This window comes from Lissotriton helveticus, chromosome 5_1, assembly GCF_964261635.1.
Source record: "Lissotriton helveticus chromosome 5_1, aLisHel1.1, whole genome shotgun sequence".
NCBI classification, from domain to species: domain Eukaryota; kingdom Metazoa; phylum Chordata; class Amphibia; order Caudata; family Salamandridae; genus Lissotriton; species Lissotriton helveticus.
The window spans coordinates 2,107,182,829-2,107,195,346 of NC_136065.1; the positions used below are offsets into that span (position 1 = coordinate 2,107,182,829).

A 12,518-nucleotide genomic window follows, 5' to 3' on the forward strand; every position below is an offset into this window, starting at 1 on the left:
CTGGTAATGTCTTGTTCTAATGCCTCGTTTGGTGATGAAATACACCTCTGAGCCAAGCAAATATTGTGTTATTAGTGGGTTAGGTGGCATTGTATTTTGATTTCCCTGAGGCATTGGTTGGTCTGCTTTGCAGGTACATTTGTCGAAACCCATTTTTTAAAATAAAGTTCTTATTGATTTTCACATAAACAATCCAAAGAGCAGAAATTCACCACTGGCGCGCACATCTCTATCAAATGAAAGGAATATCTGCAATAAACAAAAGCAACGAAAAAACATTCCCCAACCCCCACCCTCCAACATCGCTCTCACAATCTTTATGTATGGAATAGCAAACATATACTTGTGATTGTACTGGTTTTTGAAACAGCAGGCCACAACTTTGTGTCCACAGCTCAAGGGGGACCCCGTCCTGGCAATCCCACAGACCCTTCAGGGTGTTCTAGTTCCCTTTATATCAAACAAAAATGAAGGAGGCCCCCTATTGTTACAGGTCTGGGACCAGGGGGGATACTTGAACGAAATGAAAAAAGGTCCCTAAGGGAGTCACAAAGTGATCTCTACTACAAAAGAAAGCCCGATTTTTCCGGACAATACCAATCTCACAATTATTGTTACCTACACCGTTTCACAGAACCATAGAGGTTTCAAGAAAATATAGCACACAGTCACATTTGATATAATACTTAAAGTCACACAATACCTATTATAGAGCAAAATTAATAAAAAGGAGAAAGAGATTGTTTATGCAAAGTAGTACAAGTGTATATTTATTCAGCAATGTTATCGTATTTTGACAAACTGGCAAAATCAATCCTTATTATTAAAAGTACATTCAATAACAACAATATTGTAAAAAACATAAAAAGCAATAATTAAAATGTTCATCAGAACAGGGGTCGACGCAGCGTTTCGGTTAGGAATCTCAATTAAAAACCTTCTTCAGGACCAGTTCTGAGGTATATTTAATTCCTCGGACTTGAGTGAGTCAAGAAGCCCATTTGATGATTAGGGAAGTGGATTCGAACTGTAAAATGTATATGTTGATTAATCTTCACATGGTTATACTCATGTTCACGCTTGTGTAATAGGAGCCACCAATATCCATTCGTATGCTTAATATAGTTTTGCCAATTTTAATCAGTGGCAGATCGCGGTAGCTGTAGCCTTCTTAATCCGCTAATCTTGTCAACAGCGTTATTGTGGGGGTTGACCTCCCACTTATCATACCGGGTCGGCCTCCCTGCTCCTATACCGACAGCGTTCCTAGGATTCTGTTATCATCAAACATTTGATCGCTGTAGCTGTAGCCTTCTTAATTGGCTAATCTTGTCAACAGCGTTATTGTGGGGGTTGACCTCCCACTTATCATACCGGGTCGGCCTCCCTGCTCCTATTCCGACAGCGTTCCTAGGATTCTGTTATCATCAAACGTTTGATGATAACAGAATCCTAGGAACGCTGTCGGAATAGGAGCAGGGAGGCCGACCCGGTATGATAAGTGGGAGGTCCACCCCCACAATAACGCTGTTGACAAGATTAGCCGATTAAGAAGGTTACAGTACAGCTACAGCGATCTGCCACAGATTAAAATTGGCAAAACTATATTAAGCATACGAATGGATATTGGTGGCTCCTATTACACAAGCGTGAACATGAGTATAACCATGTGAAGATTAATCAACATATAAATTTTACAGTTCGAATCCACTTCCCTAATCATCAAATGGGCTTCTTGACTCACTCAAGTCCGAGGAATTAAATATACCTCAGAACTGGTCCTGAAGAAGGTTTTTAATTGAGATTCCTAACCGAAACGCTGCGTCGACCCCCTGTTCTGATGAACATTTTCATTATTGCTTTTTATGTTTTTTACAATATTGTTGTTATTGAATGTACTTTTAATAATAAGGATTGATTTTGCCAGTTTGTCAAAATACGATAACATTGCTGAATAAATATACACTTGTACTACTTTGCATAAACAATCTCTTTCTCCTTTTTATTAATTTTGCTCTATAATAGGTATTGTGTGACTTTAAGTATTATATCAAATGTGACTGTGTGCTATATTTTCTTGAAACCTCTATGGTTCTGTGAAACGGTGTAGGTAACAATAATTGTGAGATTGGTATTGTCCGGAAAAATAGGGCTTCCTTGTGTAGTAGAGATCACTTCGTGACTCCCTTAGGGACTTTTTTCATTTCGTTCTAGTTCCATTTATATACCATCCGGGTCGGCCCCTAACCTCCTGGTCTTTTTTTTCCTGTATACCATATGCCCCAGAGTAGTAAGAACATCACCCCTCCACTCCAAATCATCTTCCACTTTCTCATCCTGCTTCAGGGACATCTCTTGCACAACAGCTGACTCCGAATTTCGACATTCGTACCCATTCTTATGGGGGTGGGGGCCTGTAAAAGAGGAGACCCTGTAAAAGGAATTACCTACTTAGTTTGTTGGGGTCAGCTCGAGGCCCAGCAGCACCAGCTGTGGGGTAATTGTCCAATACAGTACTATAACCGGGTAATGCCACACCACACAAATAAAACTTGCTGCAGCATCACCACATCTACTACACCTTTCTGGCCTGTGTTCATAAATGTGGTGCAGTGTCTTTGGTGAAAGGTAAGTTTGGTGGATAAATTTGTACTGGATAAGCTTAAACTGGGCGTTTGAGCTGTCTGACGGAACCCTGATGTGGATTTTCTTCCAGTGGCGGGCCGATAGAGGTTCCCCAAAGCTCTCCCCCATTTTGCACAGTCTTCAGTATCACCATAGGACTATCCTCACGAAATGCTCAGTACACATGGGATATCAGCCGACACCCCCAGCAAGTGACAGAAGCAACATCAACACTTAAGAGGGTTCTGGTTCATCCAGAAAACATGGATATATTCCCATGACCATCGCTGACAGTTTCGCTTACTGCAAGTTTTTCCCCTCCTTTAAGGCGAAGGAGTCAAAGGCATCCTCTCAGATTATAAAGCTGCCCCAAGCACATCACAGCCGCCCTCATTCCGTTTTTGTAACAACATCACCTGTGCTATTTGTATGCAAGGCCTTAGGTCCCAGATTGGCTTATGTAGGAAGTATGGTACACATTGTACCAACTTCTTGACCTTCACCTACCAAACTTGACACACCTGACCCAATATATACGGTGTATCCGGGGTCCCCCCACCCCATAAGTAATGTGGGTAAAGACTGGCTCTCATAGGATCCCTTCAGCAACTGCTTCTCCCAGTTATCATCCGGATCCATCCAGTGTATGGCGTTTGCAAATGCGCCGCCATATAGTAAAGTTCTGTATGTTGAATTTCCATGCCTCCCCTTTCCCAAGTTTGTCTGAGCATTGGTAATTGAATTCTTTTTCTCTTGGTAGCCTACAGGAAATTAAGGATGATCCAACTCCAGGAAAAAGTGCCTAGGGATGTTGTAGAGTGTGTTTTGTGATACATATAAGCAACGACGTAGCACCTCTATTTTTAGGTCTCGCCTACGCAGGGCGCATGCGCTGCATCGGAAGAACTATAGCCGTCGCTCTGGTAATTTTCAAGCACACACTCGTGCTTGTGGTGGCATCCACCTTGCGGGAGCGAGCAGGGGCCCGCCACAAGCACGAGTGCAGTGCTTGAAAATTAGCAGGCTGCGCGCGCACGCACCACTCCCGGGCTCTCTCTCTCGCTCTCGCTCTCTTGCTCTCCTCTTGCTTTCTCTCTCTTTGTCTCACCGCTCTCTTTTTCCCGCTCCCTCTCTCCCCCTCTCTTGCTCTCTTTCCATCACTTCAATTAAAAGAACACTTAAGGCTTTAAAAGAACAAACATCAAATTAATTGCAACAAGGGGCAGTCCTTTATTACTCTGACTCGGCGCACTTCCAGGGAAGGTGCACTTTTCGCGACTTCATCTAAATTAGCAAACTCTGTATCGCTTTTCATTACGGGGACGGGTCAGGGCCAAGTGTTTCGCGCCTGGCACTGTTTACATGTTAATGATCCTAAACACAGGGCCTCTGTTGCACTGGGCTGGCTGCCACCTCTCGGAGCTGTAAATTCAGGCCACGCTGCGAGAGCATCGTCTTCTGCCTTCCACAACGCTAGCTTTTGTGTTCCTTCTTCTACTCTGTGTGTCCTAATTAGGGAGCTGCATATAAATTAAGACATGCAAATGCGCCGATACAGTTCTCAACTTAAAATGGTTGCCATACCCTTTTGAAAAGAAACAATTGTAAAGTCCTTAACATATGGCTGATCGCCGACTTGTGAATCTGTATGTAGACATACTTGAAACTGATAATAGACATACTATTCTGTAGCCACCAAAGACACAGATGCTCCAGTGACAAGGACTCTTTTGTTGAACGTTGCTGGCCAATGGTTCTACAGTATATGCAAGTCTCTTCCCAACGGGGTGATGATTTAGACTACTTGGCTATCACTACTTCACAAGAAGTATATTTCCTCCTCAAGTCAATGAAGATGTTAAAAGTTTAGCACTGTGTAGGGCCATAATTGAAAAGATGAACTCAACTATGTATCAACTCAAACCTGCACCACTTAGTCACGTGGTATGATGGGTAATGACAGCGGAATCTGATCATTCAGAGTTGTTTCTCCTTCAGCCTATTACATCAAAATACGAGGCAACCTGGGAGGTTCCAATCCAGCATCCTAGATTTGGCAAAAGTAAACCTATTGGCCACTGCTTGCAATGATATGATGGAGACTGTGAAAGACAGATAAGCAAAGGATGGGCCAATAGCAATGCATGTGTACATGGTATGTAGAGAGATTTGGAATGAGAGCACTGGAGTTGGGAAAGTAATAATTGTGGCATCAGAGGTAAAGATTTCTTGCACCCTGATAATTGCCCAGCCGAGTGATTGTCATGCCTGACGTGCGCAGTCAGGAGAGTGCTGGTAAAATTTTTATAAATTTTGGTTTGCCCCTCAGCCCAGCGATAATTTTAACATTATTTTTCGTGCTATACTGCTTTTAATACAACATTTGTTCGAATTGTTTTTACTTGCCTTGCTGCTACTCGCCCATTAGCACTTTCTCATCCTGACCACGCCCACACCTCAGTCCACCGCGGGGTTTCCCCGTTTGATGTGGAGGGTGCTGGCGTGTCAGATCTTCTGCCTCTCTGGTTGGTGGGGTGTTTCGGGGACGGAGCTTGGACGGTCATTGACCCAGAGTCAGCTGCCTACTTAAAGCCGATGCATTCCCTCTCGTGCAGCGGGCGCGCCACTGGTGCGCCAAAGGCAAGCCCGTCTGCACCCAACCGGCACCAGGGGCCGTGACCCCTGGTCCTAGTGGGATGCACAGACTTGTTTATTCATCTAGCCCATTACTTGCTTACTGCTCCCACCCTCCATGACTGCACATTACTACATCCAGGCAACAGGGAGGAAATCTGCGTATGCTGTGGTCTCTCACTCGACACAACCCAGATACCTTCAACCTCTCTAACGGACAACATAAATAATAATAATAATAAACTTGCCGCACCAAACATAAAGGAATTCTCTTTCTTCAGCACAAATTGCCGCTCCCTCCCGAAGCATAAAACCGACATCTTCGAACTTTTGGTCAATGATCAACCAGACGCCTTATTCCTCACGGAAACATGGCTCCATGAGAGTTCTGGCCCAGATGTTGCTTCCGGCCTGCCTCCCAACTACGCTATAGTTAGGAAGGATAGGGGCCACAAAATAGGTCGGGGCATAGTCATCATTTTTAAAAAGGATTTTTAGTGGAAATACGAAACTTTAACAGTTACGAATTGTGAAGCAGCATTATTCAAACTGCCTTAACCGATAATTTCACCCTCTCTGGAATACTTGTGTACCGTCCCCCCGGGCCCTCCGCTCCTTGGGCCCATCCTTTCCCTGCCTTATAACCCCCCTACTCATGAGCTCCGCCAATTTCTCAATTCTGGGTGACCTAAACCTAAACCTACACCTTGACGACCCAAGATGTAAAACCAGTACAAATCTCATCTCTGATTTGGCAGGCTTAAACAAACTTACACAATTCTGGCCCCCTGCACGAGGCAGGCCACTTACTAGATCCTATCCTCTCCAACCTACCCAGCATTTGCTGCTCCTCTGTGCTCCCCCTATGTTGGTCGAACCATTTATCACCAGGTTCAATCTGGTACCTCCTGACAGCTCTGTGTTCGCTACTCCTACCTTAAGGACATTAACAAGAGACTGGAAAAAACGTGACCTGACTGTCTTAAACAAAATCTTGTGCTCTAACATGCCCATCACCAAACATAGGGTGAATATGCTTTCTGAAACTGTGCAAAAATGGCTCCTCGATGCCATAGACACCTGTCTTCCTCTTTCTAAAAAAAGGGTAAAAAACATCGCCCCCCAGCACCCTGGTTTACTGACACTCTAAAAATAGAAAAGGCCAATTGTAAAGTGCTGGAACATAAATGGAGAAGGAATTATGCTCAAGAGTCTAAAATTATCTATAAAAAGGCCAAAAAAGTCTACCACAATCTCTGCAAATCAGCCTGTGCTGAGTATATTTCAACAACTATCTCTGACACCCTGAACTGCTCTAAAACATGTTTTGGTATGGTAAAGGTTCTCGCTGGTTCTGCCACCCTACCCCACCCACTCAATAAACGACAATGTGAGGATCTAGCATCCTTCTTCGTCCAGAAAGTCGAAAAAATGTAATCTGATATTACGAGCCCATGGTACGCCAACCCCCCTCCTTTGCTACCTACTAGCTCCCAACAAACCGCATCTGCACTACCCGTAGTGGACTCTACCCATCCTGACCAGGACATGGTGTCTTGCGCCCACCCAAACAACCTGGACACTTGGCCCCTACTCAATGCAGCCTCCTTTCAAAGACTCCTAGATAGTGTCAAATCTGGATCACCCAAGGACCCCTTGCCTATCTCTTTGCTCAAGCAGCTTGAGTAACCATCTCTGCTTGCCCTTATGGGCATTTTAAATGCCTCCCTACAGGAAGCCACAGTTCCACCAGACTGGAAGCCCACCTTGGTGATCCCTCTCCTAAAAAAGGCCAACGCCGACCCCGATTTACCCTCCAACTATCGGCCTATCTCCGTCCTACCGGCTTTTTCCAAAATCTGGGAGAAACATATCCACTCTCAGCTCTCGAATGTTGTTGAAACGAATAAGCTCCCTCACCCATCACAATCTGGCTTCAGAGCTGGTTTCTCTACAGAAACAACTTTACTGGGGGTAACGGAAAGGCTGCGGCGTCATATGGATGCTGGTGATACGGTCAACCTCATTTTACTAGACCTGAGCGCGGCATTCGACACGGTATCCCACACCATACTAGTAAAAACTTTAAGATCTCTAGGTGTCAGCGGCTCAGCCTTGAACTGGCTCATTTCCTTTCTCGCCAACCGTACTTTTCAAATCTTTTCCCCAATATCCCGCTCCAACATCCATCCTTCACCCTACAGGGTCCCTCAGGGCTCCATCCTTAGCCCTTTACTCTTTAACCTATATGTGAGACCCCTAGCCAACGTCACGGAAGAGGCAGGGCTGTCCCTGTTTTCCTACGCGAACGACTCCCAGATGATTTTTTCTCTCTCCATTAAGAGTGCGGCCGGGCCATCTCCCCTTCATCTTGGCTTGGGTAAAATTGCATCATGGATGCAGACTAACTACCTTAAGCTCAATGGAGAGAAAACTGAGGTCCTTATCCTTGGAAAAAACAAAGATCTCTGGAGCCCACAACACTGGCCCGATGAAATGGGAGTACTCCCACAGACCTCCAGCCAAGTTTGCAATTTAGGTGTCATCATCGATGACTCGCTCACTATGCACCAGCAGGCAGTCAAGGTAACCGCAACTTGCTTTACCATCTTGAAATGGCTAAAAAAGATCATCTGGATGCTGCCCGAGTCCACTCAGAGAACAGTAGTCCATGCTCTTATCACCTCGAGACTGGATTACGGCAACTTTCTCTACCTCGGTTCCAACAAGGAAATTACTCGCAGGCTGCAGATGGTGCAGAACTCTGCGGCAAGACTACTCTGCATGGTCCCCAGAGCTACCTCTGTCTCAAGTCATCTGCGGGACTTACATTGTCTCAGGCTGGATAACCAAATCAAGTTCAAAGCCCTGAGCTACATGTTCAAAATCAAAACTGGAGTTGCCTCTCAATATCTGCAGTCTCTGGTCAGCCCCTTCGCTCATCCACTCAAGAGAAATTCTCTGTGCCCAGAATCAAATTATCTCGGATGGGAGGCAGATCGTTTGCATACCTCGGTCCCTCACTATGGAACTCACTTCCCGCAGCCATCCGGAATGAAACGGTATACACACTATTTCGCAAATCCCTTAAGACTTGGCTTTTTAACCAGTAACCTAATAGGCTGCGATACATTTTTCTGATCTGCTGCGGTGCCGGGAAACCCTTTTTAGGTAGCTGCCACGCCTTATAAATGTAATAATAATAATAATAATAGGTTGTGACTTAATTTTTTCTGAATAACAATTATTACTGCCATTTGAAAGGAGAGACAATTTACAATTACATCATGTAATGTAAAAGAGAGAGACCATTGTTGACTTCATTTGTAGTGTTTTGAAATATTTTGTGTGTAGTGAATGAATAGACTTAGTTGTCCTCCTTCTTATGTGAAATATAACGTAACAAGAAATGCAGAATCAACTTGAGAGTGAGCTATGGTTCAGGGCAAATTGTAGATGGGAGTGAGCGTGTGTGTGAAGGTGAATTGTCTCTGCCAATCCAGTAGCAACCTAAATCCAAAAACTCTTACTGAATTTCATGTTTTGCCAAAGGGGTTCCCAACAAGACCCTTGAACTTTCAGTGAGTAGGATTTTGAGATATTTGAAATGAAATTAATTACCCACCTGCTCCTGCCCACTCCTCAGTACTAGGGACCCTTTAAAAAATTGGAACGCAAAGCCCAATTTAATTATAAATCTAGGGATACACTTGGGGACTCATTATGATGTTGGGACGAAAGCCTCTGCCTGACACCGACTCGTAAGCTGTACCAACCGACTTGCAGTTGGCTTTCCGACTGCCGGATTACGATGCGACCGAACATTGTTCGGTTGGAGTCCCATTGTTCCCTATTGGGGTTCGTGTTTCGCCCAGTCAAACGGACTTAACACAGGTTCCTATGGGGAAATGGAGTGTTTGCGGAAAACCCTGCACCCTGTCGCAGGCACCCCAGTGCAGGGTTTTACAGGGGGTCTCTTAGGTACCCCCTCGGCCATCAACCGTAGGCCAAGGGGCTAAGGGGGCCCTGCCAGGGGCCCCCAAATTCACTTTCTGACAGCCTTTCCGTATCAGACTGGCTGATGTGGAAAGGCTGTTTGAAATCGACATTGTAATCCCAAGAGCAGAAATGCTGTCCATAGGGGTGTACAATGCGGTTCAGACCGACACAAATACTTCGCTAGTTTTTTTCTTAACTTCTTTTTCTTATTTTCAGATATATACACTTAATTCGCAGTCGGTGCATCATACAGATTGAGTACATTTACATCGCATCGTATATATCATGAACTCCCAAGCAATGTCCAGTAAAGGCATAGCATATTGACGATAAGGAAAGAAGAATCAATACAGTTATTTCCAAAGTCTTCCATCTTTTCCAATTTACACCTCCTATCTCATTATACATATACATTTTTTCCCTGTTTTTCACCTATTGTTTTTCAAATCAAACAGTAGAAGGCAATATTAGGCATCTACATTATCCTCTCCATCACATCCCGCATTCTTCCAGCACACAGCGACCTCTGTCCCTTCTGTCTGGCACACATTTTGTTTTCAGAGCATTATGGCGATTCTCTCGGGTGGGTGATTAAGTAGCATGTCAACGGGGCCCATATATCCCTGGGTCTGGAGGCCAAGGGTAGTAGTTCAGCATAGATCGCAGAGCGCTCCTGACAAGTTACCAGGTCAGCAATCCAATCCTTAAATTTAGGTGCCCTCCCCCTACCCCACCGGCAGGCCACCCTCCTCTTTGCCATCTGGAGCGCCAATGCAACAAATTTGCGATGCTCTGCTCGCAAGGGCTTGACATAACCCAGTAGGGCCATCAGAGGAGTAGGTTCTAAGGTTGTGGCGATCATTAGTTGCAAAGCGTGAAAAACTTGTTCCCAGTATGCTTTCACTTCAGGGCAGTCCTGTGCCAGGCGTAGAAAGTCGGCACCTTCAGCCCTACACCTATCACACCTGTCAGGCTCTCTTAGCTTATATTTGTACATCTTGGCCGGGGTATAATACAGTCTGTGTAGGTATTTATAATGTAATATGCGGAGCCTACTGCTGGCCGATACCCGCTCAGTCTGGAGACAGCAAAACTCCCAGTGCTCATCAATTAAGGCAAACCCAAGTTCCTCATCCCATCTCGTGTGTGATGGTGTGGCTGGCAGCTCCCTCTGTGTGTGTGTACTGTCTTATATATCAGGGAGAACAAAAGAAGAGAAGTTTCCCTTGAGACAATGCTAAGTGAAGGTTACGATACCAAGCCTCACAATGTCATAAGTACATACAATAGAAACATATAGGTAGTTAAAAATTCATTTATTTTGAATAACTTAAAAACACAGGAGTAAATTTCACTAATCTAGATCCCTAGTCTTAAAACACGGTTAAAACAATACACACAATTGCGACCTGCACAATTGAGAAGAAAAGACAGAACAGGTACAACATGCAATTGTTGAATACAGTTTGTATATTCTGGCTCCGTAGTGATAACACCTATATTGTATTGCTATGACATCAGCATATCAACTCTGGTGTTGGAGACTTGAATTATACCACTCTGTGCGTCGACGCGTTTCGGTGGGTTCTCCTTATAGTTACCACCTTTATCAAGACCAATGGTAAGCTGTCACAATCAGGGGGTATATGTAATTGCCCTTGAGTGATTGCCTTGCGGTCCCTGTTTCTTACGATAGTCTATGACGTATGTTGGTTTAAAAACAGTGCCTCTTCTTCAGCCCTTTCTATGTAAAATCAGGAGGAAGGATATCCTGAAGGGTAGTACGTAGTTCCACTGTCAACAGTACTTCTTTAATGGCCTGTTGCGAAGACTACCTGATGAAAGTTGCATCTCTGGGGTTCTGCGTCGTTTAGACGTAGCTATCCCTAACATTAGTTGTAATGGAGCCAATGCTTGCGGTTCTGCCGGAAAATCAGGAGTGAGTGAACGAAACCCTTGTCTAAGCCTAATATACACGAATACTCCGCTAGTTGCTCGGAACCGATTTGGAATGACCGTGCATTTTACATTCCGACCTCGAACATCGTAGTCGGTCGGAATGTAAACCGACTGAGTCAGTCAGAAGGCTGCAACTCGGTCCAAGAGATTCTGACTGTCGGGAGGAGGCTTTCCGCACGACATCATAATGAGCCCCTTGATGCGCAAATATGTATGAAAGTATGAGTATTTCTATAATACGAGCCTGCATAGGAGTGCCGTATTTAGTGGCAGGCATAGGTGGTGGGTACATTTTCAAGATCATGTACAAAATGAAGGAGGGGAATGCAGAATTCCATGCAGGAGGACCTCGACGAGAGATGATACCGTGGTTGGGTCTGTGGTTGTTCATTAGATCTTGAAACCCACAATTTAGGGCATCCATTTTAGCGGAGTACCTGACTTTACTTTGTGCGCTTGCTCATTTCTTTTGTTGGCTGTGACATTTTGGGAGCTCTGGCTGTGTTTTGAGCGGGTACCAACCATAATATACAGCAATGCATGGACACGTAGATGCTCTGTCACCACACTGAGATGCTGAGAATAAATGTGCTGTATTCCTTCACCTTTAGGCTTCCAGGGGTAACGTGCTAACCATGTGATCCGAAGCGGGTGCCATCCAGCAACAAGGAAAATGGGGACGGTGGGCGAAGTGCACGTGGTCCCCAGCGGGAAGGTCTACAGGCAGATCTTTGACGCGGAGGTACGTGGAAGGAAAACCTGTAAACCAAGGGTGTCTTTGTGGAAAAAGAAAGCAGTGCATGTTTTGTTCGTTATAATCCATATGGTTTCGTACCCAGTCAAAAAACGTATTCGAAGTATTACCTAGGGCAACCACAAATCATTCAAAGTACAGATGTTTTATTCTCTAATTCTGTGTGTTCAAGGTGTACGCGTTTCATATATTGTAGTAGGTGACGTATGACCGCCTGAGCCCTTTGTGGTAATTTCGTGCCATACGGACTTTCACAATAATTGTCTTTTGAATGTGCTCTCTTCGTGTCTAAATATTTCACTGTGACTTCAAATATATTCCCTGTATGGACTGTAGTAGAATGCGGTGGTGTTAATGGAATTTTACAAACATATGAACAACATATTAGTGGATAATTATATCCAAACCATGTGAGCCAAGGCAATTATTTTAATTATAAAAAAAAGCAGATAACATAGTCTGATCCCCGCTCTACCCCTCTCTTTGGTTTGATCCTATGTATGCTCAATTACAAAAACACATTAAAGAAATAAACACTAAGAAAATT

The 12,518-nt window shown here is 44.5% G+C and overlaps 1 protein-coding gene across 3 annotated transcripts in view; it reads left to right on the forward strand.

Annotated features, from left to right (window-relative positions):
• Nucleotides 1-12,518, forward strand: part of CCDC180 (coiled-coil domain containing 180) — a 492,398-nt gene that overhangs the window by 73,390 nt on the left and 406,490 nt on the right. For all 3 annotated transcript variants that reach the window (XM_078646144.1, XM_078646142.1, XM_078646143.1), the window contains exon 2: nucleotides 11,829-11,959. In XM_078646144.1, coding sequence (XP_078502270.1) covers nucleotides 11,891-11,959 — 69 coding nt within the window. In that variant the 5' untranslated portion in view covers nucleotides 11,829-11,890. The remainder of the gene's footprint in view (nucleotides 1-11,828; nucleotides 11,960-12,518) is intronic.